Source organism: Botryllus schlosseri, chromosome 9 (assembly GCF_051294905.1).
Source record: "Botryllus schlosseri isolate E-star chromosome 9, Bs_hap1, whole genome shotgun sequence".
Classification (NCBI taxonomy): Eukaryota; Metazoa; Chordata; class Ascidiacea; order Stolidobranchia; family Styelidae; genus Botryllus; species Botryllus schlosseri.
In genome coordinates this window covers 23,677,373-23,701,103 of record NC_137244.1, presented here as the reverse complement: position 1 = coordinate 23,701,103, position 23,731 = coordinate 23,677,373, and the positions used below count along the sequence as shown (strand labels likewise).

At 41.2% G+C, this 23,731-nt stretch overlaps 2 protein-coding genes across 3 annotated transcripts; both read right to left on the bottom strand.

Annotated features, from left to right (window-relative positions):
- Positions 1-917: 917 nt before the first annotated feature.
- Positions 918-6,181, bottom strand: LOC145445834 (uncharacterized). 2 transcript variants are annotated; one of them, XM_080323980.1, is made up of 4 exons: positions 5,486-6,181; positions 4,524-4,696; positions 2,238-2,679; positions 918-1,797 (listed from the first exon to the last, which is right to left on the bottom strand). In XM_080323980.1, the coding sequence occupies exons 1-3, from the start codon at positions 5,663-5,665 to the stop codon at positions 2,238-2,240; spliced, it is 795 nt and encodes a 264-aa protein (XP_080180106.1). In that variant the 5' UTR covers positions 5,666-6,181; the 3' UTR covers positions 918-1,797. The 2 variants fall into 2 exon arrangements, with proteins under 2 accessions (XP_080180106.1, XP_080180105.1); XM_080323979.1 differs by having other exon boundaries at positions 918-1,801; positions 2,221-2,679; positions 5,486-6,180.
- A 2,935-nt stretch (positions 6,182-9,116) lies between these two features.
- Positions 9,117-11,380, bottom strand: LOC145445832 (uncharacterized). The gene is made up of 3 exons (XM_080323976.1): positions 11,044-11,380; positions 10,634-10,806; positions 9,117-10,188 (listed from the first exon to the last, which is right to left on the bottom strand). The coding sequence occupies exons 1-3, from the start codon at positions 11,224-11,226 to the stop codon at positions 9,741-9,743; spliced, it is 804 nt and encodes a 267-aa protein (XP_080180102.1). The 5' UTR covers positions 11,227-11,380; the 3' UTR covers positions 9,117-9,740.
- Positions 11,381-23,731: the final 12,351 nt, after the last annotated feature.

Below are 23,731 nucleotides of genomic sequence, written 5' to 3'. Positions count from 1 at the left end.
ACGAAGAATGATATAAAGAAACTGGGCATGTCATTGGTGCATCAGGACTGTTTAAAAGGATAATTTCATCCAAAATAATTAGAACATAAACGCCGTAACATTTCGACACATGAAAAATATAATATCACTTGGGAGGTTGGGCAAGTTGCGAAGTATGGAATATGGCATGGAAGAATGTTGCTAATGGCATGGACAATTGTTAAGTAGGCTACGGTATAGAACGATTGGGGCGGGTATGGAGTACGGAAAATTCCTATTTCATACCATACCATGCCCTGAATACTACCACTACTTCACGCTGCTGCTAGGCACTACTTATTCTTAACGCTACGTCGCTACCAAAGAGAGACACACTCCCCCGCATCCATTTTCAGCCGCGCTCTCAGCCAAAGTAACTCCCCTACTACATGGGGTCTGTAAATGACTGTCCCGATTCCGTTGTGCGCGAAAGCGCAAATAGGTCACTCTCGAAGCCACGAGCTGTGACGGCACAGTTAGTCTGCGACGCACGTGTTCTCACTTCTCAGAGCCCGCATATGGATGTCGGCGCGCTGGCGCGGCAGACGTAAGATAGACAATTGGCTCCATTTCGCTTCATTTATTCTTTCTATTTCTTATTGAACCGCAGTATCATTGAACCTGGTAAATCTACAAGTTTCTGACCACTAATTACTACTATTTGGCTGTTCTGTGCTATAAAAGAAAGCTCCTTGGATCTGCGTGTGTGATCAGGATTGCCAGAGTACTCAGAGCGGTCATTAGTCAGCGAACTAGTGCGTACAACGGGAACTGTAGCTGTAGCGTCGGCTCCAATCAAGCACTATACCAGCGTGTCTTGCAACAAGTCATTGCAGCGACCGCTACAGGGTCTCTCCCCATACCACGCGAAACATAAATTCCAAACGGCAAATACCGAACATTGTGGAAACCTCGGGTTGCAACACTTTTTATGACATTTTGCATTCTGCATATGAAAAATGGCAACACAAGGAAGTAAGCCTAAATCTCGAAATTTTCGCATCCATGTTAACTGCAGACCGAAAATAATTGACGCTGTCACAATGAGGGTTAAGGACGTGCATATTATAACTGGAAGGTAAGGAGAATTTGCGATTTAAAAGTTCGTGCAATTCATTTTATATCAATTTTAATAAACCACATGTTGCCAACATCGTGACTTGAAAATTTCGAGATTTGACAGATGTTGTCGAATGTTAAATTGCAATGATAACTCAGTGAATATTGAAACTATTGTTATAATATATAATCATATGTCCCTATACTACATAGGGTTACCATATTTTGAAATACGAAAAAGAGGACACTTTTCCAAAATCGCTCAAGCTCGACTACCGAATTACCCGTCGCGCCAACGCTCGCTGCGTCGTAGTCGAGTTTTTGATCGCATTTAGGCGTCCTCTGAGGACAATTGATTGAAAAAAGAATACAAATCCTCTTAAAAGAGGACGTATGGTAAGTGGTAACCCAACTACTACACCATTATTTTTCAGCGCCTCCTGAGCATTTCTGCCCCTTCGAAATCCAAATCGCCCCCTGATGGACGCTCGAGCCAAGGTTAAGAACCACTGTATTAGGCAAATAAACGGCCAAAAAGTCACCTAAAATTTGAACTTTTCGAGCTGACAATTAAACGTTTAAATGCCCAAGACTAGCTCACCTTCCGCAGTTTTCTTGGTCTGCGAGACCAAATCTAAATCGTGAAAAATTAGCTAGTGAATAGCCATCTCTCCGTGCTGTGAACCAGCCAGAACTACCAAGTGGCTGCTGTGCCACTGCCTAAGTGTCTATACGTTAGGTCCTCTTTTTTGAAAGTGTCCTCAGAGGACGCCCTTTTGTCATCTTTTTTGAGATTTTGTCCTCTATTTTGAAAATTTAGGTCAGATTTAGAGCAAAGTGCGAGTGATATGCAGTAAATTAGCACAGAAGTGACGCTCCGACGGGTGTTTCGGAGTGAAAAATGGTGATTTTAGCTCAGGGAGGAAAGATGACCTTTTTTTTGAGTCACCCACCTATAGCAATGCGGAGAGAAAAACGGTATTTTGAGCTCTGAGCGGAAAGAGATGACCTTTTTGTTTTTTTCTAGTCAACCGATCACAAAGTTGGAAAAATTCACCGATTTTTGAGAATTCTTCTCCGGTTTTGCAAGTCTCGGATTTTTCAAAAAAGTGTCCTCTTTTTAGATTTCCAAAATATGGTAAGCCTACTATACGTACGACCTAATTATTTACTAAATTATTTTCGAATATTGTATGCAATTTCTCCACGATGTCGGTAGAACGTCTGCTGCCCAATGGCGTCGCCATTATTATGACACAATCATCTAAAATCTGATAAGCGTTAGCATTCGGAGAGCGCAAACAGACAGTGTCTTTGGATTTGTGCAAATGAGCAACTTCCCGTCTGTTCCCTCGTGTTATGGCGGCTTGTTTTGAGTCATCGATGATCCCGTATAAGACACAGGTCTGATGTAACAAGCCTCTGCGAATTGCGTCTGAGTAAACGGCGTCCAGACATGCGTCCATATACCTCGCCCCGATTCGATTGCCCACAAAATCAGGCGCAACGGCGTAAAAGACGCCGAACATGTACGAAAATTGCATCGATAGCGCAGCATCTCGTATTTTGTCGTGGATATATGTTTCGTCCCATTCGTCGCCACTGTGAGAGTCGCGAGGATCAAATTAACAAAATTCTAAATATTCGTAATTAATAGTGAGACTGCATGGGCCTACCATATTCACGGACACGGCCTTGACCGGTACATAACACTAGCAAGAGCTGACAGGCCGACGCTCACAAAACAGAAATTTTCGAACACTCTTAACAATAACAATATGGGCGATTATATTGATTAGGCGAGTACTCTTGACGTAACAATTGGCGACAGTTTTGATTTCGCTTCTCATACCAGACGTCCCGCATTTTCAAGCGAGCTCTCGAGTTGAATATCGTAGGCCCCTAGTGAGAACATCGAAATCTAACGGTTTCGGCTTCGTACTAACGGGGATTTCTATTGAAGGTTTTTTTGAACACTTCACAATGTCAAGTCAAACATAAATCGTATTTTTCTTCGGCCCTGTCTGTCGCCAGAGTTGGTATACATTAGTCGTTGAAGACCACTAACGTGGCTGCGATTATTCACTGTCGTTTGAAAGAAATGCGACTACGATGTTTATAATAACCTGTATTATTGTACTGTATGTTTAAAAATCTCCGTAGCTTTCACGTATGACAGGGGCGGGCAACTTCTCCGGTCGGCGGGCCGGATATGGGTAAATCAAGTACTTGGCGGGCCGGATTGCAGAAGCGATACATTATTCGAGTATTTATCCACCTATACAAGGAATATATCATATTTAATGTAAGCTTTGTTTAAAGCATAGAGACCAAAACACTATTTGATGAATTTATTGACAATAGCTGTTGAAGTGAATCGTAGATCTGTTGTCCGGAAGAGTTGTCAACTAGTTCTTTGAACTCTGGCGTAATGTCTTATGCAGAAACCATTAGTAAAGACTGCACGTCAACATCAGTTATATCGAAACGCAGCCTCGTCTTGTACAGGTTTGTACAACACTTGCGCCATTGCAACATACGCCCAAAGAAGACCGCATACTCTTTGGTACTTAATTACCACATCATGCAGAAAATACGTTTCAAACATATGAATCAATTTAGGATTTTATGTTTTATTTCTCTAATTAATGGACAAGCGTTCCCAAATTTTGCATTTTAGAATTACGATGTAAAAGTCTGATACATTTGGCAGACCGGCAGGAAACTGGCCACGGACGGCCGGTTGAGAAAACTGAATTAGAGTAGGCCTATTCTCGGTGTCACCGACTGGAGCGAAATCATCTATCTTGATTTAATAAGAAATTTTTGGTAAAATTAGGGCCCCGAAATTCCACCCAATATTGTTGTGGCTATTATCGTGTTTAAAATGAAAATATTCAAAACAGGGCCCTGTTCAAAACATTGTATTTTGAAAATAATTTAACTCCATATGAGATATTTACAAGGTATTTTAAACAAAACACTGTTTGGATCAAAGTGATCACATGCTGTTCCGTCGGGCATAGCTAAATCTTAAGATCTTACTCTTGCCTATTTTCGGGCACGGCGAAATCTAGCCAAATTATTATTTATTGGCGGAATATTGTTTTATTTCAAGCGAATTTTAGATAATCAGAGTCATGTTTGGCGATGTAGGATTTACTTCAGCAGGGAGTGACAAGAAGTTAAATTTCAAGTAGTTTTGATCCTATAAATGTTAATATTCATGTAAAATTCTAATCTTTCGTTGAGGATTCACAGGGTATCTACCTATTACGAAAGCGAACCTCTGAATCACCAAGGTGCGCAGTGCACAGTGCGCATATTGAACTGAACCTGAGAGTTTGCGGTTTGCGCCAGCCACCATCAGTATGTAGTCGGTGAGAGGATCAGTAATTGCAGGTCACCGGTAATCGCATTTCTTTTATGGCAGTAATTCCGCTTACTCGAAATTGATTTCCGTAAGTTCTTTTGATATTGTTTCCATTGTCGTTTTGTCGCCTATAGATGGAGTTTGGCGGTTAAAGATGAAGCAGGCAACGTATGCGATCGCAACAGCTCCGTTCGGTCTTCTCGTCTTCACGCAAGCCAGACCAGCTCTTCCTTTCGATAGTTCAGTCTATCAAAACGTTTTAGTAATAACGTTATATTTCAGAATTCCGTGAAAGTATAAAAAGTGTTACAATTGCTCCACATAGGCTTGGCATCGATAGACGCAATCATTTGCTTTATAATAAAGCCTGTATTGGTAACTTAGACACAGGGATATCTAGACAGGGATATCTATCTAGTCTAGATATCCCTGCTTAGACAGCCCGTTTAACATAGTAATAGTGTAAAGCAGTGGTTCCCAACCCTTTTCGACCCATCGCCCCCCTTTCAAGCTCAACACCGATCACAGCCCCCCAAATTTTGTGTACCGAAAATTGGGCATACAAACTGTAATCACCGGCGGGTTGACTAAAAAAAAAGGTCAACTTTACGGCTCGAAGCCTAATTTGACACTTTTGTAACTAAATTTCCGTGGGTTGACTAAAAAAAAAAAAAAGGTCAGCTGTTTTAACGCGTCATCACCCCCCTATCGCCCCTTCGCTATTTTCGCCCCCCGTCGCCCCCTTTGTCCGTTTTCGCCCCCCTAGAACGCCAAATCGCCCACGTTGGGAACCACTGACAGTGTAAAGTGTAAACGTTGGAGATGTGAAACCAAATTACGGTAACAATACATCGTAGTTATTGTGATTACGTCGTTTTCGCTTCACGCGAGATAAGAATCGCGTGGATTACAGCACAATCAACATAGTCAATGATTGAAAACAGACTGGGTTATTAGCTACTCATTGTGGTAATGTGCAAATGGTGCATAAAGGTCTGCTACAAACGAGGCGCAAATAATCAGTTCCGACCGTACCTCATACATATATTGGAAGTAAGCCTTCGTAAATCGAAGTGACTGTTCTCGATCTTGATTGGCAAGGGAAAACCACGGCCTGGACGCGAACGCTTTCGCACATATTATGATGGCTTCGTTCCAGTCTGCTTCACAATCAGAACACAATTCAACCCACATTTTCGAATTGGTAAGGGGCATAATTCAAATCGCATTCATGAAAATCGGCTCGATATCTGTCTTTTCCTTCTAACGAGCTAATGCAACTGCTCAATTGCGATTGATCAAATCAGCGCCGAACTATCTGATGATCATTTGGTCCTACATTCGATAGTACTACAGTCAATGTAATATGCAGACATCGCAGAAGCATTTGACGCTCTGCTTTTGACCAGCTAAAGCCTAGCTTCGTAATGACCACTCGTGTCAATATACAATGACATCGCTGGAATAAATGTTTGTATAAGATATACCCATGTGATGGGCAATGATTGTATAATACGTAGCCTAGACATGCGCATCTTTTCACAATTGCTCGCATAATTGTTACTATCTTCCGCTACCGCGATAGTGGCATAACCATCGGCATATGGTGACCTTGACCAGCACGTCCGCACGGGTATTCATCGATCTTAAGTAGCGCCCGATCGATACTAGATTTTGTAGTCGAAACCGATATCTAGCTCCTCCACCGATAACACCGCTACATTAGGCCAATATTTAAAAAATATGGCATCTGACTTTTAAGGCGCATTTCCAAAACTCCAGAGCCTATGTCTGATACCCAAGTAATAAGGTTTGCCTGCGTGCACTAATTACTCAAGCCGGCCCGAAAACTACAAAACATGGTTGGCTGCATTCTTGGAAGCATTCATTCGCGCACTCCGTCCATATAGTTTGTATCGATGCCATTATCAGCAAATAATGGAGCAACTGCCTCGAAGCATGTAATGTACACGGAAGTCGAGACAGGTGTTTCGGGTTCGGGCTTTGAAAGTATTTCCGGCTTGATTCGGGTGGAGTGACCACTCGACTAATCAAGGATATAACATTAGCATTTGTGCCAATGCTGTAAGATGATTACATAAATATCATTTCCACCAACACGCGTAGTTTAGTACGGCATGCTTGGATTAGGGTCACCACTTACCATATTTTCGTGACACTATAGCGGTTTTTAAAATAAGGGAACACATATGGCGTCACACAGGCAACGCTTTGCCTGTATTGATTTTATACAGGAGTGGAATTTTTAACATAGGTCGTGAATTAACTAGACTATTGGGCCATCTGAAATTGAAGCTCTGGTGATTGCCAGGGTCGGTATTCTCATATGGTCCACAACAGACTTCTTCACGGCCATTTTCTGGGGCTGATGGTGATCGATGCAACTTGTGGTGGGCTTACTCTATGCATCTGGTTTCTATGTTCATATGGTTGTTAAATTTTGTGAATAAATTCAGTTAAAAATATTGGTTCTGAAATATATCACTAGGAATTTTTTATCCTATCTCAGCCCACGTGATCAAAGTTAGCGGCAGAGCTGGTTGAGATGATGTCTTTTAAAATGAAGGGGGCGTATTTGGACATCGCTAAGTCATGTTCATGTCACACGAATATAATACAATTAATGGGCCGAAATGCTGGTCCGCGCCATCAGGTTGCACATCCGGTGGTTTGTAAACTTTTATGGTCGCGTCTCCATTTCCAATTTGAAAATGTTCCGTGGCCCACCTCAAAATTTGGTAAGCTGATTACGAAAAAAATCGTCAGCGCCTTTGCCTAGATTTACCCATGGCCTATGGTAGAAGGTGATAAGTTCAACATCTTCGCGATCCCCGGAAAAGGGCCCAAACGTCAAACTAAACATCTAAACGGCCTTATATCGACACTAGGATATATTCGGTTTTACTAAAATCGCGATTACAATTATTTTTATTGTAAATTTTGCGAGGACAGGGGTACCCATACTAAAACAAATAAATGCGACAGTAATCGCGCACCGCGCGAAGAAAAATTTAAAGTAGCATAAATAAGATATTGTTTATGTTGATTTACGAAAAAAAATTCAGCTCCCTTTCAAGTCTTCAAAATTCCGGACATTTAGGCATATTTCAGCTTTTCCTCCTGGACGCAGTTTAAATATGTGAAATTCCGGGCATGTCCGGGAAATTTCTGACGTATGGCAACCCTAGCTTGGATGCTGTGATACTACCAATCCAGATTTCAAAACTTCCAAGGTGGAAAATGGTATCGAACCTATAATTCGAATCATTACAATTAATGCTGAATTCGAATTCGATTAGCCTACTCGAATCATTGACCGCTCAGCCCTAAACACAAGGACATACTAACGACTAATTGAGTTGCAGAAGTCGCATCAGTTTGCTTGTCAACAGGGCATTCATGATACTTATTTGAAATTGATTTCATTAAGTTAGACCAGGGCTCGCCAACTCAAAACGAGTCGTGGGCAACTTTTCAAATCTCGTAGAGGCCGCAGGCGGCAAGAATGCAACATCGAGACAAAATAGGTCACACAGTTGAGCAACCACGTTTTGGAAACTTTACGTTAGTACAACGCCTTGCTCTCTATCATGAGCGATGCGCATAGTTACCACAAAAGAAGTAATATTTTATTAAATAAGTGCAAATACAACAAGACATATCATGATAATAAACTTCATTTTATTTTGAACTCTGAACTGCGCACGACCTGACAACACCCTTCAGTAGCTGAGGCAGGGGTGGCCAGCCATTTTGCAATTCTCGCCCTGCTCACTAACATGGGCGATGGGCATGGTTACCACAAATGAATAATGAAAATGAATAAATATTTTAATAGATAAGTACTTATACAATAAGAAATACCACGATCACAAAATGAATTTTATCTTGGACTATGAGCTGCGCACGATAACTGACGTGACAACGCATTTCAGCAACGAAGGAATTGATATTGGGGCTAGCGTGACACGCACGTTACTATAACTGAAAGACTATCTCCTTCTAAATCTTCATATAGTGTGGACGCTCTAAGCCGTATTCTAAGCTTCCCGGTCTTGGCAATGTCTGGGCCACTGCGCGTCAGGGTCATAGCTGAATTGCCCATTCATATCAGCTCATTCTCCCCCGATGGAATGTTGTTGCCATCTCCGAAGCCGTTACAGTTAGTGAAGAATAGTGATGTTTGGCACAGGCGAATAGCTCATTTTGAACAACAACAACAATATTTTGAAACTGAAATCAGATAGAATACGTCATTTCAAAATGCTTTCCTTAGCGTTCTTCCAAAATCTCAAATCAGATCGCGGGCCTCGTGTTGGTGACCCCCGAGTTTGACTCTATTTTATTCAATTTAGTTCTAATTAATTTTCGCCATGCCGTGTTTTTTTCCTTAGAGTGTATTTTTGTTAGTTAATCGAACTAAGTATAGAGTGTAGCGACTTCCGCATAAAATGATTCTGGCCTGGGAGGCTCGGCTCTGATGACTATGTTATATCAAGCCTCACTTTTATATCTTGCTTATCTGTATTATCTGATTTGCCAGTTTACAAATACAGATTATCTCTTACTCTCTCTCTCATAAACATGCCAGTGCTGTCAAATGTGTAACCTTAATAATACTATGATTCCAAGCAGGAGAGATATCTCATGTAACTTCAAAATTTAATCAAGCATTGCGTAAATATATTAGGGATATCAAGGGCTGTGGAGTCGGAGTTTGGCTGATTTTCGCTCAACGGCCGGAGTCGGAGACTCAGGAGTCGTAGTTGGAGTCGGTATATTGGAAATGTGTGGAGTCGGTATAATGATAATGCATGGAGTCGGAGTTGGAGTCAGTGGTAAAATTTACCGACATCACGGCCCTGATAGCAATGATACATTAAACAATAATGCTATTCCGATTCTAATACGGAATCAGTTGTAAAGCATTTGCCCACCGAATGACAGCATTTCAATGGTTCTAATCTATACCAATACCGAGAAAACCATTACCGAAAATGGATATTACCGACATCGAATGAGAAACGCCGTGATGCCCATACACACGACCTGTTCATATGCATAACATGCCTGCATTGCGTACATTGCATTCTCGGTGATGTCGGATTATCTGTGGTGTCTACAAATCAAACCAAATCATCAGCAACAGACTTTTCACTCTATCGGTAATTAAGCCTATAACTATTTTTTCGAATAAATAATATAGAGTAATGCAAAATCAATGTGTTTGTTTCGCTTTAAGAAATAGACACCATTCTGATCAAACTACCTACATACGACTTAATGTCAAATTATTTTCAAATATAGTCTTCAATCTCTCAAGAATATCGATGGAAGCTTTTCCGCCCATTGGCGTCCCCAATATTATGACACAATCATCCGGAATCTGACCAGTATTAGCGATCTGAGAGCGTAAACAGACAGCGTCTTCAGATTTGTGTAAATGAGCCACTTCCCGCCTGTCTCCTCGAGTTATTTTGGCAGATTTCGGGTCATCAATGATCCCATATAAGACGCAAATCTGACGTAACAAGCCTCTGCGAACTCCGTCCAAGTAAACCACTTGCATGCATCGGTCCATATACCTCGTGCCGATGCGATTTCCCGCAAATTCTGGCGCGACAGCGTCCAAAACAGCGAACATGTAAGAGAAATGCATCGATTGCGCCAAATCTCGTATTTTGTCGTGGATGTATTTTTCGTCCCATGCATCACCACTGTGAGAGTTACGAGGTTTAAATGAAAAATATGCGAATTAGATTGAAAAAATTTGTAATTAATGGTGCAAAACCCGAAAAGGTTCGGATTCGTACCAACACGAACTTTCATCAAAGGTTCTTTTAAGAGGGTTGTAATGACTCAAATCGCAATTTTGCGTCGACTCGACTCATTGCGCATGACTCGACACATTCTAGTTGTCTTAAAAAAGCCTAGACGAGGGCTTGCTACAAGTCGGCAGCTACGGTATCAAAAATAACAAACAGGAATATCGGCCTGGTTTAAATGACCATTGTAGTGGATAAAACACCATGAATGCCAGAATCAACAACCACGAATACCACGTACAAGGCACGTTCGCATCATCCCACTGTAGTCACTTCAAGTGCCACCAATTGCAGGTAATTGCGGCAGCTTTTTCTCACGGCCTGTAATTACGCTTACTCGAAATTGATATCCGTCAGTTCTTTTGAGATACTTTCCATCTTCGTTTTATCGCCTGTGGGCGGAGGTTGTCGGTTATAGATAAATAAACTGACGTATGCGATCGCAACAGTTCCGTTTGGCCTCCTCGTCTTCACACAAGCCAAACCAGCTCTTCCTTCCGATAGTTCAGTCTATCAAAGCATTTTAGAGCTAACGTTATATCTCAGACCTCAGTGAATATATAAATAGTGTAACTGTGCCGCATATATCGTTGCAATCAACATACGAAATCATTTGGTTTTAATAATAGGCAATGTCGACAGCCCGTTTCCCATATTTACTGCGATTTACTGCAGAATTGTGCAATGGTGCATAAAGGTCACCTACAAACGAGGCGCAACTAATTATAAATAATTTCCTGACTGTACCTCACACATATATTGGAAGTAAGCCTTCGTAAACCGAAACGACTTTTCCCGATCTTGATTGGCAAGGGAAAACCATGGCTTCGATGAGAACGCCTTCGCGCATATTGTGATGGCTTCGTTCCAGTCTGCTTCGCAATCAGTGCACAACTCGACCCACATTATCGTATCATACAGCAGAGGCATTCGATTCGCAAACTAGCTATGAAAACAAGTTGGTCGCCTGTCTATTTTCTGCAGAACAAACGCAACTAGCAAATTGATAAAACCAAGGCTGGCCCATATCTTATAGTCTGGTGCTACAAAGGTCTATGCGCGCTGACATTGCTGAAAGCTCGGAAAGCATTGTTGTGCGAACTGACGTGCAACGCTGTCAGCGAGTCTAGTGTCAATAAACGCCAACGTCGCTGATATAGGCCTTAAGGGATTGTAAGTAGAGCCCGATCGATATTGGATTTTTGGGCACATACCGATAAAACCGGTATATTCAGCCGATATTCAAATAAGCTACCTCAAGAGGCGCATTTTCAAAACTTTGGAGCATTTATTTCAACAGCTTTACAGCTATTGTCATACTTGAACAAGAAATAAACTAGAAAGGCTGCGTCTGGACAGTGGACACCTTGAAAGTGTAAGCTATACGGAATATAGCAATAATCCCAGTCTATAGCGGTCAATGATTATCAGTGGCGGCTCGTGACAATATCGGGTGGTGGGGCAAGGGCTGCGAGCGACTTTTATCAACATGACGTCACAATGGCGTTTTCCAACGTAAAAAAGTAACTTTATGATGGTCACATGAATTTCCCGACAACAGTGATTTTAACGTAGGTGCCGCGAGAGGTTTGCCGGTGAGCCGTGACTTGAAGTGTGGTAACAAATGTTTTATTCATTTATTTTTAATCAAAGGATTATTTTACAAAATGTACGTGAACTAAGAATCGTCCCTATGCCACGAATCAAGTATCAGGTCATCCTTAGTAGCATGCGTTTTGATTTCATGGTAGAGTTATAGATTACGCAAATCGATAGACCCTAAAATCCGACCGTCACCCCAAATTCGAAATCCGGATCCAGTCCGGCCAGGTAAAAAAACATTGAAATCCTGCTCCGGCTCCTGAACCGGACTGTGGCCATCTCTGGTTACGACCAGGTGATAATAGGCAACCAAAGCGGAGGCACCCGGCGTACGATTGGATCAATAGACTGGACAACTTCTAGACCGCTCATTTTCGCTCTAAAGGCAACTGCGTAAACTACGTACGGAATAAAGATTCAATACGATTCATGTTCGCACTTGACTTGACCTGACTAATTCCAATGACTAGAACTCGAGAGATTGCGTAAGCCTAACTGGAAAGGTCAACGAGTTCGGACACATACGCAATTGTTATCTCATAGATTGGGCCTGTCATATTGAATCCAGAACATCAATTTGAATGGTCTTTGAAGAACTAAGGACAGCAGCCTCGGAACTTCGGTCTCGGAACAACGTAGGACATTTTGGCCTTGAAACTGGAGACTGTGACACAACACATACGGCTTACTGTCTATAAGTCTGCTGCGAAATCGCCGTTGGAAAATATATTAATATATAAATACATGAATAAAAGCCGTAACTTAGTATACTGTTACAAGAAATCATCGAGAAGTAGCATACGCAATCTCATAACCCATTCCGGTATGGTACACTGTCAAAATCAATGCAAACAGACGAACACCGAACTTTGAGTAAAATAGATCGAGGAATAGGCTGATCGAATGATCAGCTGTTAGCCGACATCGAAAATGAAATAGCTATCGCAATTGACAGGGGATTGTAAGCAAATGGTTTGAAGGTCACAATTTCACAGTGAAATGGACATTGGCGAACATAAATTATGTGAATATTTGAATGCAAACCGAGAATCTTGGTTAGCTGTTTCATGCGATCATCGAGATATACCATTGGAAATATCATCACCGATCTCGTTATGGAACGCAGACTATAGATTAGCACAGACCGACACCGGCTTTTGCGTGAGATCCGCAATGACGTAGGTAGGCTAAGTATCAGATCAGCGCGCATCTCTACCATACTCGACCTCGAAAACGAAATAACTGCCTCAATCATTGAGTGTCAACTTTAAGACTTGGCACCGCGTTCGATACTAAAATCAAGACATACCGTGTGAAAGCTCATGACAGATCTAGGTATGGAACATCGTTAAAATCAATAGAGACCAATAACGGCTTTTGCGTAAATTTGTTGGCGATAAATGAAGAGTCAGCTCTTACTCGACTTTGGAAACGAAATTACCACCCACATAGTTCAGTGACAAACTTAAAACTTGTTACATCGGTCGATACTAACACTTACCGTGCCAAATGTCATGACCGATCTCGGTATAGAACATCGTCAAAATCAATGGAGACCAATACCGGCTTTTGAGTAAAATCTGTTTGCTGTACTATGTACATGATAGATCAGCACACACTGAACTTCGGAAACGGAATTACTACCATTATCTTTAAGTAGCAAGCCTGAAACTTGGAGCAGTGTTAAATACTACCTTCACGACATATCATACCAAGTTTCAAGAATTATCATGGTGCGAAACACCGTCAAAATCGACCTATACCAGCAAAGGTCGACTCAACGCATATTACGGTAACCGAGTTCAGATATAGATACGATTGTTACATCACACCTTAGGGGCGAGTAGGCATATTTGCCCCGGTTGCTCGGCCATTTTACGAATAGGAGAGAGTAAATCACCGTTTCTTTATTGTGCGCGGCTTTGAGAGAATAGATAGTGAAAGCTTGTTATGAGCGCTACCGGGGCAAGCCCCGGCTAGGCATTCACAAAGCGAAAACACAGAAGAGAATTCGATTTTCGCAGAGACTTCGCTATGTATGGGCGTTTGCAAGCGAAAGCACAAGAAGAACGCGGGTTTCGCTGTGATCTCGGTATATATTGATTGCTGTGCGTCTATAAATGGTTAAATTGTTATTGAACAGAATTTTAGGTGGGGCAATGCCCCAGTTGCCCTATAGGACGAGCCGCCACTGATGATAATAGTTTTCTGACTTCCTCTACCATCATGCTGTGACTTCACGAAAATTGTCGATATATTTTCAACCCCCAATCGGCAATTCCGATAATCCTTTCAAAGTGTAATATCGACTCGATATTATCGGCGAACCGATAATAGGTCGGGCTCTAATTGTAACGCTAATGGCAGTCGGACGCTGAGCTTGTCTTGGTTTGTTCGATTCGCTATCGGGCCGGCTCTACGTGGACTTGTTGAGCTTAATCTCCCAAGCAAGGATATCGCAAATAGGAGAATCAACCACACAATGTTAAGTTTTTCCAATTAAATTAGAGCTACACGGTTTTTTCGAATTAGATTGGAATTAGTCACTGATTTCGCAAAAGCTTGGAAATTGAATTAATTTCGGAAATAGAAAGAAATATAACTATCAATTTCAGCTCATATGTTAGTTCTTTCTCAAAAGCAGGAGAATGGCCAATGTCTGTACACAGTGGCGCCTCGTCCTATAGGGCAACTGGGGCATTGCCCCACCTAAAATTCTGTTCAATAACAATTTAACCATTTATAGACGCACAGCGCTCAATATATATCGAGATCACAGCGAAACCCGCGTTCTTCTTGTGCTTTCGCTTGCAAATGCCCATACATAGCGAAGTCTTCGCGAAAATCGAATTCTCTTCTGTGTTTTCGCTTTGTGAATGCCTAGCCGGGGCTTGCCCCGGTAGCGCTCATAACAAGCTTTCACTATCTATTCTCTCAAAGCTGCGCACAATTAAGAAACGTTGCTTTACTCTCTCCTATTCGTAAAATGGCCGAGCAACCGGGGCAAATATGCTTGCTCGCCCCTAAGGTGTGATGTAACAATCGTATCTATATCTGAACTCGGATACCGTGATATGCGTTGAGTCGACCGTTGCTGGTACAGGTCGATTTTGATGGTGTTTCACACCATGATAATTCTTGAAACTTGGTATGTCATGTCGTGATGGTGGTATTTAACACTGTCCTAAGTTTCAGGGTTTCTACTCAAAGTTTAGGGTAGTAATTCCGTTTCCAAAGTCGAGTGTGTGCTGATCGGTCATGTATCGCAAACATATTTCACGCAAAGCCGGTATTGGTCTCCATTGATTTTAACGATGCTCCTTAGCTAGATCCGTCATGAACTTTTACATGGTATGTCTTGATTTTAGTATCGAACGCTGTGCCAAGTCTCAAGGTTGACACTCAATGATTAGGGCAGCAATTTCGTTATTAAGTTCGAGTATGGTAGAGATGTGCGCTGATCTGACACTTAGCCTACCTAACGCATTGCGGATTTCACGCAAAAGCCGGTGTATCTGTGTTCCATACTGAGATAGGTGATGAGATGATGATATCATGAAACAGTTTACTAACATCCTCGGTTTGCATTCAAATATTTAGTTTTATTTTATATTCTCCAATGTCAATTTCACCGTGGAATGGTGGCCTTCGGGCCATTTGCTCACAATTACAACCCCTGTCAAGCGCGATAGCTGTTTCGTTTTCGATGGCGGCTAACAGCTGATCGCTTGATCAGCCGATTCCTCAGTAAATATAACGCAAAATTCGGCGTTGATCTGTTCGTATTAATTTTGACAGTGTACCATACCGAAAACGGTCATGAGGCTATACTTCTCGATGATTTCATGTAACAGTGTACCAAGTTTTCGGCTTTCATCCACGTATTTATTCGGTAATATATTTTCCGAAGGCGATTTTGCAGCAGACATATAGACACTATAGACCGTAAGCCGTATGTGTCGTGTGACAGTCTCCAGCCTCAAGGCCAGAATCTCCCAAGCTGTACCGGGACCGAATTTCCGAGGCTGCTATCCGTAGTTCTTCAGAATGATGTTTTGGATTCAATATGACATTTCCTTGTCCAATCTATGAGATAACAATTGCGTATGTGTCCGAACTCGTTGACCTTTCCAGTTAGGCATACGCAATCTCTCAATTTATAGTCATTTCCATTTCTGCAGATAAGTAGTCAGGTCAAGTGCGAACATGAATCGTGTTGAATCTTTGCTCCGTACGCCGTTTAGCCAGCTGCCTTTAGAGCAAAAATTAGAGGTAAAGCGACTAGGTCCGTATCAGCCTAGAAATTGCCCATTGATCCAATCGTACGCCGGAGGAAAGCGCACTCGTGCCTTTTCTTCAGCGCATTTCGATAAAAATGAATGGCTTACTTATGGCGAGGATAAAAACGCCTTGTTTTGCTTTTACTGTCTTTTATTCGACAGTGCCGGTACCGGAAGCAGTGGCTCTTGTTGGAACAAAATTGGTTATCGCGATCTGAAGCATTTGTCAGAGCGTCTGAAAACGCACCAAAAATCCCAAGTGCACATGGCTAGTGCAGTTAAATATAAATTGTTTGGCAGAGTAAATGTAATGTCGCAGCTCAATGAAAGTTATCGCGTATCAGTCTGCAAGCACAATGAGCTTGTAGATAAGAATAGGCATGTTCTCATGATTGATGCCATTAAATTTATTGGAGTTCATGAATTGCCCCTTCGAGGCCACGATGAGAAGGAATGCTCTCTCAATAGGGGGGTATTTTTGGATCTAATTAAATACACGGCTTCCATTGATAGCATTTTACTCGAGGCACACTGACAGTTAATTTACCGATATATTTTGTTATGGCTATGGAAAAAAAGTGAAAAATTCATCAAGATGAAATAATTTATTCATGAAATTGTTTAATGCGATATGTGCTCGCATTTCAATTTAACACAATGCTTTGATTCCTGCTTGAATGATGGCAGGCAGACTCGTAATTAATCTTCCATGGATAACAGCTGGCTTTTTATAATGTTTTACGTTTATGGGTGCCACCGCTTTGATTGCCTATCCCCTGGTCGTAACGCATCAGGATCGTGTACCAAACACTTTCGGACGAGGGCAAATCGATTTGACTCGCTTTCGGGACGAGAATCCATATACAAATCGGGTCGGAGGCGCTGCAGCACTTTACAGAATTGCTGAGCATGGAACGATTAAAACACCACAAGGTGTCATGCGAATGCTCTTTGTAGGTAGTTGGTCTGTGTATTTTTGGTATAGTCTTACTCGGCGCTTGCGTAATCTCTACCACGAAATCATAACGCATGCTACTAAGGATAACCTGATGATTGATTCGTGGCATGGGAACGATTCTTAGTTCGCGTACATTTTGTAAAATAATCATTTGAATAAAAAACAATGAATAAAACATTTGTTACCGCACTTCAAGTCACGCCACCGGCAAACCTCTCGCGGCACCCACGTTAAAAATCATTGTTTACGGGAAATTCATGTGGCCATCATGAACGTTGAAAAACGCTACTGTGACGTCATATTGATAACAAGTCGCTTGCGGCCCTTGCCCCACCACCCGATATTGTCACGAGCCGCCACTGTCTGTACATTAATCTTGGCTCGTTCCGCACGATACAAATTCGGTAGCAAGTTCAGGAAAATGAGAAGTTAGAGCATAATAAACACATTACACGAATTAGCTTGCCGCCATTTCGCTCCATTTAGACTGCTGGATTATCTAGTCCCGAATCTGCAACCATGCATATTAGGGTTGTTCAAAAATAATATTTCCGAATTCTACTCGCTTACTAATACAATAGTCAGATTGCCTAAAAAAACGCTGCACATCAAATTTCAGTCAATTCCGACTAGTAAAGACCGTGCAAGCTTGAATTAAAATTTCGACCATTTTTGAATTTATAGTATTTACTACGGTGTCAAATTTCGGCACTTCGGTAAGACCAAACATCTTGTTCCTGGCATGTCTGAAGCAGAGTTGGATCAATTACATTATTTCAGTTCAATTACAATTACAATTACAATTACTCCATGCTAAAAATATCAAATTACAATTACAATTACAATTACTCCTTGCGTGCTTCCATTACATTACAATTACAATTACAATTGCTGCTGTTGAACATGTAATTTAATAATCATAAATTCAACCGTGCTCCTTGACAACCGTAGCGTCGTATTTAACAACAATTCAAGCCTAGTTCAGATTGTGTAGTAATAAATGCGTTTATGTGCGTACATAGTATGCTTTGTGAGATGTCATTGTGGTGTAATATAAGCGTGTTTTGAATGCTCGGTAATTATGGCTCACGTAATTGGAAATGTAAAATGTTATTTACCTAATTTCCTATGGGTTAGGATTAAGGATAGGGTGCAGTATGTCGTTGAAAAAGTATTATAATATATGTACGTTTTGGATTTGCGTCTATGGTATGTAATTAAAGAAATAATATTATTTTTATCGAGGGATGTAGGAATTAGGATGAGGAGTGAAAACAAAACCGTGCTTTGTCAGATAAGACGTTATATAATATCCAGTGGTCTGGTTAGTTAGCCAGACGAAATAACGATGCAGCATCGTGATCTGAAATCGTATTGTAGATTGCCAACCCACTGATAGATGCGCAAGATGTGAGTCACGGATGAATGCACCGACAAACATACTGCAGATCCGGCTAAAAGCAGCAAACTTTGTAGTCCTAGAGCTGGCGATCCATGCGTCCAAATTTGATGCATCTGGTCTTCATCGTAAGCTATTGATGTACTAATTCCGAAAATACAAAATAAAATCCTGTCAGGGCAATGTAACTGCTCCAAAATAGCCGTTTAAGGCCGACTGTTCTGAAAAGTGAGAGCGCTGCAGCAGCATGACCACAACAATTACCAATTACGCCCAGCGATTGTTCAGAACAATGCCGATTCCCAGACTTTCATGACTATTTTGGGATGGTACCATTGCCTGGAAATATACTTTTATTGCGGAATCAGTGCGACACTAGCTTTCGATTAGGACCATACATATCAAATTTTGACGCTTGGATCGCCAGCTATGGGAATATCAATTCTGCTGCTTTTAGCCGGCTCAACAGTTCGCTTCTCGGCGTATTCAATCGTGAGTCACGTGTTGCGAGTCCATCCGTTGGTTAGTAATCTAAAAATTGTATACAATGGCAGCCGAGGCCAGCATAGCGGTAAAAATAAAAAAAACTTCGCCCGCAAGGGCGCAGTCAAGGGCTTCCGCGAATGGATCCACCAAATTCCTTGTCGACATTTAAAGAGAATGCATTATAAGTCAATTGTTTTATGTTGTGCTTGTCAGGTCTCAATAGCAATTTAATGTAATTGAAATTGTAATTGAGCAAAATTTTTGTCAAATTACAATTACAATTACAATTACACAAAATAAAAATGCTTCAATTACAATTACATTACAATTACATTGAAAAATGTAATTAATTTCATTCAATTACAATTACAAATTACAATTGATCCAACTCTGGTCTGAAGTGAGAATTATGCTTTTTTCACGCGTTTACATCTTGATGAAGCGGCCTGTGATAGAGTTTGGACGATGAAATTGCTAATATATGGAAAATGAATATGACACTGATAAGCTGGAACTACATTGAAAGAGCCCCGTGAAAACGATAGTGATGGCCTATACATTGCATATTGAATATACTATCAGCACTGAAATCCGCGGGACCATAAAGAGAAAATAAATTGCCCGGCAGGTAAAATACAGTAAACATTTTTCCCAGACTTTAGGCGATATCTTTTGTAGCACCAGTGTGGATTTCACGTAATCAGAGCAAATAAGGTCTGGATGTTGTCTTCACAACGCATTATGACATTATGACTCGCGATTCGATGTTCAGGGAATCTCAGGTCATCATTAGGTTGATAGCAATACAGCTCTCATGTTTCGGTATTTGAGACAACGAGCCCGTAGATACGCCATGTTGAACTCACTGTGGAATGTTTGCTTACCCCCTTATCTTTTCATTGGATCGCAATCTTGTGGTGTATTGAACTGATAAATATTGATAATAATAGAACCGAACATACTCTGTTTCGATTGATTCTAACTTTTTACTGATTCTAAATTCGCAGTTCCACAAGCATTATCATCAGTCAGCGGCCCCGACAAACGCTGCTGATTGCAATCGGAAATGGTCTACACGCCAATTAATGACATATATGGTACTTCAGATATGATTTTTATGTGCTCGAAAACCCAGGGAAACGAAATTGTAACATAGCAACTTTATAGAGCATATTAATCATCTATGGGATCTTTCACTATAAGCAAAAAACTCTTTTTGCAGTAGCGCAATAAAGCGCATTGCCATAGGCTATAAGTGAAGACTATTGAATGAAAGACAATTGCGATAAGACACCATGCGATGTGATGAACATATAGGAGGATGCCGAACGACGCGCAGTTGCGGTCTCTTAAACTGACAGCCACCTCGGACTATAGTGCCCAACGTCACAGTTCATTTTCAATGTTGATCTTTGTACCACGGCTTGATCTAGCCCTTCTCAGTCCTTGCGAGTGCTTTCTTTTTTCTCCACCAAATCTAGAGGATGATATGAAGGGGCTCAGAAGATTTATTGATATGAGGAAGTTATGTTATCATTATTATCAACCAACTAGTCTCATGACATAGCTCGAACATCTCACTGTTTGTTGACGCGAGTTCACTACGGTACATATAAATGCCCTGTGATGATGCGGATCCGCTAAAATTCGAATATAATGCCTCTGCATTCGTAACTCGCCTTGTAGAGAATATAGGTGTCGTGAAAAGCAAATATCATAACGCTTTGCGAAGAAAACAGCCAAAAAGTCGTCAAATCTACATTGGTACGACAAAAGATACTTTCGGGTATCGACATTAACCCGGGAATTATATTTTGCTGTATTTTACCTGTGCCTCAGTTCATTTCCTCTTCGTGGCGCGTGATTTCAGTCCTAAAAGTATTTTATTTGCTGATATATAACCATAGTTTTAACGAGACCATTTTAATTTCGTTGACTCATTTCCAGCAAATCAGTGTCAAATTAATTTTTCATTAATTAGCAATTTCATTATCTCTACCACAGGCCTATATCAAGATGTAAACCCGTGAAAAGGGCATCACTTTCCCTTCAGGCATGCCTGGAACATGATGTTTGGTCATATCGAAGTGTTGATTTTGCCACTGTAAATACTATAAATTCAAAAATGGTTGAAATTTCAATTTAAGATCGCACGGTCTTTACTGGTTGGAATTGACCCAAATTTGGTGTGTAGCGTTTTTTTAAGCGACCTGACAAGCGAGTGGAATTTGAAAAAAAAAATTTTTGAACAAACCCAATGCATATATAATATATGCCTTTCGCATCGTGAACGGTGGTACTCCCCGCGACCCGTATCATCGATTCTGCTGTCGACTTTCTTGTCAATCTTGTAGGAATTCACCGACCCAGGACCGCCCGTAGCTGTTCGCGGCTCGGGGCGATAGTTATCCAACCATTGGCCACCATCGTTCATTGCCACGAATATTTCAATGACTTCTTTACCTCGGAATCAAAAGTCTACAAGTACAAAACACGCGCGTCCACGTCGTCCAAATATCATATGATCGACCAAAAAGATCATCCGCTCTATGAAATATGCCGGACCTGACGTGTGGTGCAGTATCCCGCCCGCCATTCGACAGTCGACGAGCATATCCACATTCAAGTCGAAATAGAAGCAATTTCTATTAAATAAATACTAGTCCGCCTTCAAGATTACCTGACCACGACATGACCTGTCGAGCTCGCCTCCCGTGACATGCCACCCCATTTTCTCGCTTGCTTTTTATTATACTATATTCTTTTACTTTTCAGTCGGTGTGCAATATGCCTCCTCTTTACATCGCCTAGGCCAAGGTGGGTATCTGATTCCAAAGACTACTCTAAGTCGTTTCGACACCTTCCTAACTTTTCATTGTATCGCATTTTTGTGGTGTATTGAACTGATAAAAATTGCTAGGAAACCGAACTGAACTGAAATGGCTGTTGCCCAAATGTTATTCACACTGACAACTTTTATCCAAGGCCACATCTTGTTTAAAGCGCAGTATTCCCAATGATATGTGCTCTAGTCTATATGCTCGACGCAAATATTTTATTTAGCGAATGTGACTACGGTATGGAAACTCCCGTTTTCCCATCGCTATTCGCCAAATCTTAATGACTTTCCTGTGAGCTTCTTGCAGTCTCAGTGACGTTTTTTTTAATCAATAATCTATAGATTGAGACATGGATAGTGGATACGCATCATTTTCGAGATTTTCCAAATTTTGGACAACCCTCACTGATACGATACATCGCACAAAATAAATGCCTTTGCAATAATGTTCATTGGCTAAACCAGTAGAGCGACGATAATGCTTTGTAATCATTTGAATTTATCGAAGTTGGCCTCACGCGAGTAATAGTAATATATCTATCTGTTCAAATATCCACCAGCTATACGAGCTATTGCCTTCATTATAGGTGTTAGCGCGCATGAGCACTTGAGCAGCGTCGTGAGAGGGTTTGTGATTTTGTGTCACTGACTTGTTGTTGATGTCGCCGCCTGCAACTCGTACACAAGCACAACTGCTATTAAGTGAGCATAAATTATTTCGCAATGGGTCTAAGATATTTAAACGTTGTTGATTCGTTTATTTTTTGGCATTTTGCATTCTGAGTATGAAAAATGGCAACAATTGGCAGGAAGGAAGTAAATATCGAAATTGAGGCTTCCATGTTAACTGCAGACTGAAAATGATTGTCGCTGTCACAATGAGATGGGTGTTAGGGACGTGCAAAATTGCATATATTAAGCATAGCCATTATAGGCATATAGTCTATATAATATTAATCAATCCGATTCCGCGGCTCCATAATATAGGTCGGGTACGAATGCTATATCAATACGTTTTGCAATCGATTACATTCCTCTCTCGCATCCAAAACTAGTCTTTAGATTAAACTATACCCATATACTCAACGAGTAGCAGTGTTGCCACGAAAGAGGGGTGGAATCTTCTACCCACCTTACCTACCTTTTTTTTTGTCTAAGGAAACACCGTCAAGTAAGTAGATATATTCGCCGACCTCACTACTACGGTAGTGCATTGAAAAGCCCAGACTGAAAGTGAGCCGTGCTATAAGTCGGCAGCAGAGACCACGATGGGGACGCATGGGAGTGAGAGACAGTGAAGATGGCTGCGAGAGAGAATGAAGACGTTCCCAACAAGACAATAAAAAGCAAAGACCAATGAACTTTATGCAATTCATGTCGTGGGGCACAAGGCCTAGAAAGGCGATAAGCCCCACTGTGTTGTGCCTATCAATACAATACAATACAAGTAGATATATTATTAGATTCGTCACCAATTAATTAGTGTTGATTCGCCACGTATTTGTTATTCCAGAAAACCGTTTTTCTTCTGAATAAAATATATTTCAAAAAACGTATGAGGCAGAAACGCGTCATCTTGGGGTATCGTCTACAACAGCTATATATATTATATTTATCTGTGGATACGTGGAAGATTCCACACCTCTTTTGCAGCTACACTACGTAGGCCTACGACCTAATTATTTACCAAATTCACAATACCCAGTCAAGCAAAAATCGATGTTTCCCCTTCGGTCCTGTCTGTCAACTGGAGTTGATATACATCACTAGAGTACTCTTGGTGTCACTGACTGGGGCGAAATGATCTATCCTGATCTTGTAACAAATTGCTTGTAGCGGGGCCTACGAATATCGCAGGCCTCGCTTGTAGG